Below are 7332 nucleotides of genomic sequence, written 5' to 3'. Positions count from 1 at the left end.
CACCACCCTGAAGCAGGGCTGATGGTGAAAGGATGCTGAGCTGAAAGATGGGAATGAGTTTCTTGCCATACACAGGGGCCTGCTTTAGATTTGCTTCTGCGTTCTCACATACCTGAAAAATCTGGCCTCTCTCCACTTCCTTGGCACAACAAGGCTACCTCCTCCATTCAAACATCTCTTTCTTTTCAGCTGAATTTTGTCATTCTTGCCAACCTTCTGGGTTGGCTCCAGCTCACATAGCATGGGCTGTAACTCAGAGCCATACTGCTTCAGCCCCCACTTGGAGCACCCTCAGTTCTCGGGAAAGGTCCCCCCACTCCTTCCTGAATTTCCCCAGGGATTGTGGTGCTGAGCTTTTACCCTTTGCTTCTTCCTTGGACCAACACCACCTCCTCCTGCTCCTTTTCTGCAGACATCCATTTTGTCTGCAAGTTTCCATCCAGCTCCCACGCGTATTGCTGCTTTGTCCCCGTTGGCATGTCCCTGCTGAGGCTGGCACCTGCTTCTCAAGACCCCACGTGTGACGATTTGATTTATCACTGGCAGCAAACGATAGGATTGACCCTAGGACAGTAATGATCTGTGTGCTTGATCCAGTGGGTTTACAACACCAAAATACACCCACAGGTTTTCTACTACTGCGAAAATGAGAAGCCATCGATAAGCTTTGGTATTTCGTGCTAGGAAGATGAACAGAGAATCAGACTTCATCTTTGACAATTTTAATTTCTTAACAACTTTTTTACAATTTTATAATAACTTTTTAAACTTTTCTTTATGGTAAGGGTGATAGAGGACTGGAACAGGTTGCCTGGAGAGGTGGTGGAGTCTTCTTCTATGGAGATGCTCAAGACCTGGCTGGCCGTCTACCGGTGCCACCTACTGAAGGGCACATTCTTCAGCAAGGGGGTTGGACTCGATGACCTCCTGAGGAACTTTCCAAGCCCTACAGTTCTGTGATTCTGTAATATTTAAATTATTATCAAGTGTCCAAATGGAATTGCCAGCTCTTAGCTAGGAATGATGCTCAAACAAGTATCTATCCCCTAGGACTTTGGTCTGAACCTTTCAAAGACTGGCAAATTTAAAAGCAAGTACCAACCTACCGTTGGCCATTTCAGACCATTTTGGCAAAGTCCTTTGCTGCAAATATCGCCTACTGATACCAACCCGTGGTGTTCTGAGAGACAGATGCATCAGAACAGCAATGGGAATCTCAGCTCAGAAGCAACTGGCTGTTACATGCTGCAGGGCCATGGCTGGTGGGCATGGTGGTGATGGGTCAGCAGTTGGATGAGATGATCTTAGTGCTCTTTTCCAACCTAAATGATTCTCTGCTTTGTAAGCTGTAGCACATTATACCACTTCTACACCTAACCTGATAGGCTCATCTAAGATCCCTTAAAAAAGGAAGCAGGTTTTCAGAATGGATAGTCAAACAACTTAATACCGCATGTTCTAATATAGAAGAGAATCTAATATTAATAATCAAATAAATAATTAAGGGCTGTGACTAAAAAGGGCTCAGACTCAGTAGAATCAGTTCATACAGTAGGCTCAAACAAAGGATAAACCAACAGGAAAGCCACCAAAGCAGCTCTCCAAATCACAGCAGTCAAGATGTCTGCAGGAAAATAAGCCACAGAGGTGACTTCCTAAGTCATTCAAGAGCAATTTAAGAGCTCTCGTTAGTGCCAGGAATCTGCTGCAAGAGCTGATACAGGTGCTGAAACCAGGTGATGAAGATAGAGTGGAGAAAACGATGCATCTCAGGATGAAAAACATTTCTGTTCCTCCTAAGCTTCAGGTAACTACAATCTCTATTTTTTATTATTATTTTTTTTAAATATGATGTTTCTGTTAACTTGGAACTGGGGCCAGGCACATCATGGCAAATTGACTTCTTTCTCATCACAGGTGGGTAAAAAAAAAAGCCTGGGACAGGCTGATGTGTCACTGTCACTGCCTTACAGCTTCTTAGTACATAGCTCTCAAGCAGCTGTTGAAAACCAGTAAGGACCAATTAAAAAAGCTGAAGTCAAGGGACACAAGCAAACTACCAATGTACGGACAGGAGTAAAGACGTTCACGTCGATTCTTTTTCAGTAGGCAACAGAGAATCCAAGAGAGGAACTGAGATGGAAAGAACCCTTTTCTCCTTCTTCTTGAAGTGTAGCAGAAGTCCTTCTGCAGAAAAGTAAGCTCGTGGATGTGCTGGCAGATAGGGCATATCTGTAGTACAATTCAGAAGGTCTATGGGATGCCAAGGGGAAGTGGGAAAGGAAGGAGAAGGGAAGGCAGGGACATACAGCACATGCACTGGGGGCTGGAACTAGACAATCTCTGAGGTCCCTTCCAATCTAAGCCATTCTATGATTCATGGGTCGTGGGCTGTCAAAAGAAGTCAACTGCTGAGTCTGTAAGACCAGAGCCACATTAGATTTTAGCTCAAGTGAGATCTAGCCCATCATACCCCTCTCCCCACATATGCCATTCTGATACTTCACAGACAATAAAAACAAACTCCTTATCAAAGAGAATGATTCAAGGGTAAGTGGCCTCCCCTTTCCCAGTCTCACCTAAGCTGCAAACAGAGCAGCTCACCAATAAATCAGATTCCCCCAAGGCTGCCAGCTTTACTGTTTTGCCCAAGGAATTCATCTTGTGAGAGGAAACTCTCAATCTTACATGGAGATGAAAAATGTACACAAAGGGAAGAAGGCAGCAGATTTGGCAATGGACTTCAGACACGGTAGCCTCAAATCAAAGAGTGACCACCCCATGGCACAAAGGACGGGAAGGCACCAAAAATGTGAGAGACTTTGCAAACCGTATCTGCAAAACCAGTGTAAGTGCTGTCACATACTGTAAAGTGAGTGGGGGAAATGTGTATTTGGATCACAGGCCTGGGCCAGAGAGGAAAGGACTGGCTGAGCAGCAAGAAGCAGGAATGAGTTTCTGTGCAACACAAGTGTTTTGGGGAGGGAGGGAAATTTACTCCAGAACTGATATAAACTCACCCCTTAAATAACCAAAGCAATATGTACAGCGAGCACACAGAGATCTTTCATCCTTTCCCTCGATGTGTAGTTACTCCCCTTCAGAGCCACCTGCTATCCCATAGGGCTACAGAAGCTTTTATCACTTTATCTGTCACCTTCAAGCACCCAGTGACAATAACATGAAAAATAATCCCATCTGACAGAACTCTTCGGTGACAGTGAATTCTCCAATCCTCCCTCAGCCCCAAGTTAAGAAATTCAACAGTCATTTTATTAAAAATCAGTATACAGTTGAATGTAAGCCCAGTGTTTACAACCAATCTCTCTAGTAGTTCCAGGTTTCCTGTTTTGTTTTGTTTTGTTTTGTTTTTACAGATCATTAGCAACCAAAGGAGTCAGTAGCATGAAGATACCAGGTTATTTCCCTCATTCCAAGAAAATTAATGTCCCGATGTTTTCAGGCAAACAGCATCCATGATCAGTTTGTTTTCTGTTGGACTTGCTCTAAGAAACAAGAGTCGTCAACATCATCGTGCAGGCAAATCTTATCTTCAGAATAGTAATTGCTCTGTTTGTTTTATCATACAGGGCAGGGCTCCGTGAAGCCTCAGAGCACTGATAAAGTAACCCTAAAGGAAATCTCTATTCATTTCTCCTCTGATTTTTCTAGAATATCAGAAATATTTGAAATCTGTTTAACCAGTTGAGCTGAAACGAAAGCGTGCGGGGAAGAGACCTTGATTCACACGATTTGGCCGAAAGATCACCCGTGAATGAAACTGCCCAGCAGCCACACGAAGCACACTCAGGCTTTCTCCTCGCTCCCTCGAAGCATCCAGCAGTGCTGCAGGAGGGCTGCGTGCTCCTGCCCTCACTCCCCTTCCAGTTGTTAGAGCTGTTCAAGTTTCTGCTGCTGCTTCGATCCCTGCTCGCCTCATCCATTGCACAGAGCAGCTTCAGCGGTGTAAGAGCAGCCTGGCAGAAGCAGGAAGAATCCAGCCAGCGAAAGATTTCATTTATTAAGATAAACACGGTCTAAGGCTCCACATAATTGTTAAAAAATAAACACAGTAATATGAAAACAAACTGGCTTTGCTATGTGTAGGTCAGGTTCGGATGTTCCCAGATCTTCCTGGCTATAAAATATATCCTTCCCCTCCTGCCCCCATCCAGACAGATGGAAAGACAGTTCACTCTGTAAGATCAGCAATGTTCTCGTGGCACGCCGTTCCACATTCAGCAAACAATTCCTCTGCTACCCTTCAGCACAGATCAAAGTTTGAAGAACATCCTCGTGAAGGAGGGACAGGAGGGAAGGAGAGGAGCAGGTAACTCAGTCTCTCATGGACATCTAAAAGGCTTTGACACGATGACTATGTTAACTCCGTCACTTTAATGGTTGTTCTTTGCTGCCTCTTTAGCAGCAATAATTAGAGGAGTGAGGCTAGAAAGAGGCTTTGCAATTTTCAGGAACTGGTGCTAGCAAAAGGGAAAAAGAAAAAGGGTTAAACTTTTCAGAACACGTCCCAGAAATCTGGTAGCTACACAGAAGATTGGCACCTACACCCATATGATGATCAACAACATACTCTATTCTCCAAACAGGTGAAACAAAAACATCTGTTACCACCACGAAACTTCTGTTCAGGGCTTGTCTGAACTGATAAAAGAGCTTTGCATCCAACCCATGCTAATTTCTCCAGTGTTTGCACACTCTCAGGACCAAGCAAAACTCCACAAAATCTCTAGTGAAATTATGGAAAGAAAGTGTACGGAATGCAACCTGTGCAGTTCAACCACAGGGCACAGGGCTTCCTGAAGCAATCATCTCTCAGTTCTTTCTTCCCCATTATCACAGATGTGGTGAAAATATTGCCTTGGCCTTCTAAACCTATTAGAAATATCCAAAACAGTTGGAATTTAGGAGCGAAGCATGAAATTTGCAATAGAGTCATTCAGTCTCCCATTCACAGTGCTCTGTTAAGTGGAACAATGTTGATTATCAAATATATAACACAGAGTAGGTGGTGCCACAAAGTGCTTCTCCCAGGGCTGGGGTTCCCTTTACTCGTGCTCAGATTTAAGTGGAAAGCTTGTAATACTCCAACCTCGCAGAGGAAGTCCAGGTTGAGGACAGATGCTGATACAAAACAGCTATCAGATGAGAGTGAAGAAACTCCTCCGAAAACAAAAAGCAGCTCTGTCCCACAGGACTACTGAGCATCAGAAGGGATCAAACACCCAAAGCGCTGCATTTGAACACACTTCAGAGATGGAGAAATCAGAGGCCAAAAGATAAAGGCAGACAGAAGAGCTATAGTCAAAATGTTCTCCTGCTCTGAGGAACAGAACGTTACTGCTGTCTGATACTTTGAAACTGCTAAGTCCAGGAGAAAGGGGATCTTTCATCCACTGCCATTCTGCCAGTGATTAATGTTTCATTACAGCCTCAGAAGGCCGCAACACATCCGAATCCAAACTCCCCAGACAAACTAGTTGAAATAAGGGAAAATCAAAAAAGGGAACAGTCTCTCAGCTGAGGTCTGAGGGTGATCACAGATCTATTTTACAAAGAGCTGAAGCACATTTTCCACCCCCATGGCAGATATGGCAGATGGAAAACATGAACACTTCTCATCTGTGTTAGTGAAAAGCCTGGTAGCTTGGTCCTCCACTTTCACCAGGAGTCCAGGCAATGATACCGGGTTTTCAGTGAAAAAAAAACCAAGGATTTCTCACAAGTTTTGTTCCACCACCTCTGCAGTAAGGACCAGTACCTGACAAAATATGATTTTGCCAAAGTGCTCCAGTTAATGCAAGACATGGCCATACCAAAAAGCTTTGGAATCCCTCCACCAGAAGGCAGACAACCAGAGATTTCAATAGATGAAGCCCTCCTGTTGTCAAGATCAGAACAAGCATGGCCAGACCACAACACATCCAGATGTCAGGGTGAGCTGCACGAAGAAGCCATAGGAATTAAGGGGCTCAGCACTTGGCAGGTCTGGGGCACTGCACTTATTTGAGGTCAGTTACGGAACATGCTGCATAGCTGCTGCTAGTGGCAAGTATCACATAAAAAGTGAGTGCTCTGTTAACATTCTGTTATGGATTTTGGATGGTTGGCTGGTTTTGTTTAGGCAAGTTACCCCAGCTGTCCCCGTGCCTTGAGATGAAGCTGTACTGAGACCCCAAATGAGATTTCTCCACATGCCTCGTCTAACTGGAACGCTTCATTCAGCCCTGTTCCCCAGCAGTTACCTGTAGCAGCTCTTTTGCAGAACCTCTTTTTTCCACATCCATTTCAAGACAGCGATTTAAGAAGTCTCTGAATATGGGTGAAAGCTTTTCTGGATTCTGCAATTCTGGAGTCCCATTGGTAGCAATGAGATACAGGGCCTAAAGCAAAACAAGCACCAAAGAAACAGGAGGTTATGAAGGTCAGATTCCATCTCCGGATTACGCAGACATCCATTTCTCCCCTCCCTCCCACCAGCTCAATGGGAAAAATAAAACAACAAAAAACCCTTATCAGGGTGACTAATAAATGATTAAGTTTCAGCAAACAGAATAGCTGCTGGCCCTATTTTTATGTGGATGGGATCCAATCCTTTATTGTTTTACCCTCGTAATCTGGGTTTGAATCCTGCTGCCCTCTCGAGGGATTAGGAGGACAAAAACAACATTCCAGACTGTGTTTATATAGGGAAGTTAACTGGCACAGCTCTACCAGTGCTAGACTGCTGCAATAGCTATATCCTCATGGGAAGGTACCCCTGCATAAATAGGAGATTTTACTCTGTTGGTACTTTGCCTGAGTGTGCAAGGCCTATAAAGTCAATACTGTAAAGGCAGACTTGGCCCTTTATAAACGATGTTCAGCAGATCCTCAAGCAGCATTGGACAACCTAGAGAAACAAGTCGTTTTGCTACTGCTTGGGAATGAAGCGTGCACGCAAATCCTCTGAGAATCAAGGAACTCAGCATTCAAAAGTCATGCCAGAAACTTCCTGGGTGGATTTTAAAAGGGAACGCCTATCTGTCAGAGCTGTTAATCTGCAGGCCTCCTGAGCACATCAGTCAACACATCTCGAGGGAGCAGTCTCATAGCCTAGGAATTGGTACAAGTGGAGTTGAATGAGAGTAAAGCACCGTGTTGCTGAGCCATCCTCGTTTAACTCAACACCAGCTTTCTTTCACTCTTTTTTTTGCTGCTGCACTTCTCTCCCAAAATCACTTCCAGTGCAAGAGATGGAGACATAAGTTTCACAGAACTGTTCTAGATCTTTTCTTGCTGTTTAGCTTAGGAAAAAAACCCAGAAACCTGGAT

At 44.3% G+C, this 7332-nt stretch overlaps 1 protein-coding gene across 7 annotated transcripts in view; it reads right to left on the bottom strand.

Annotated features, from left to right (window-relative positions):
- Positions 707 to 7332, bottom strand: part of PAK1 (p21 (RAC1) activated kinase 1) — a 76107-nt gene continuing 69481 nt past the window's right edge. For all 7 annotated transcript variants that reach the window (XM_021383141.1, XM_021383128.1, XM_021383150.1 and 4 more), the window contains 2 exons: positions 6264 to 6401; positions 707 to 4481 (listed from right to left, as the gene is read on the bottom strand). In XM_021383141.1, coding sequence (XP_021238816.1) covers positions 4395 to 4481; positions 6264 to 6401 — 225 coding nt within the window. In that variant the 3' untranslated portion in view covers positions 707 to 4394. The remainder of the gene's footprint in view (positions 4482 to 6263; positions 6402 to 7332) is intronic.

The sequence above is a fragment of the Numida meleagris genome, chromosome 1, assembly GCF_002078875.1.
Source record: "Numida meleagris isolate 19003 breed g44 Domestic line chromosome 1, NumMel1.0, whole genome shotgun sequence".
In the NCBI taxonomy this organism is placed as follows: Eukaryota; Metazoa; Chordata; class Aves; order Galliformes; family Numididae; genus Numida; species Numida meleagris.
This window is presented reverse-complemented; position numbering and strand designations above follow the sequence as displayed.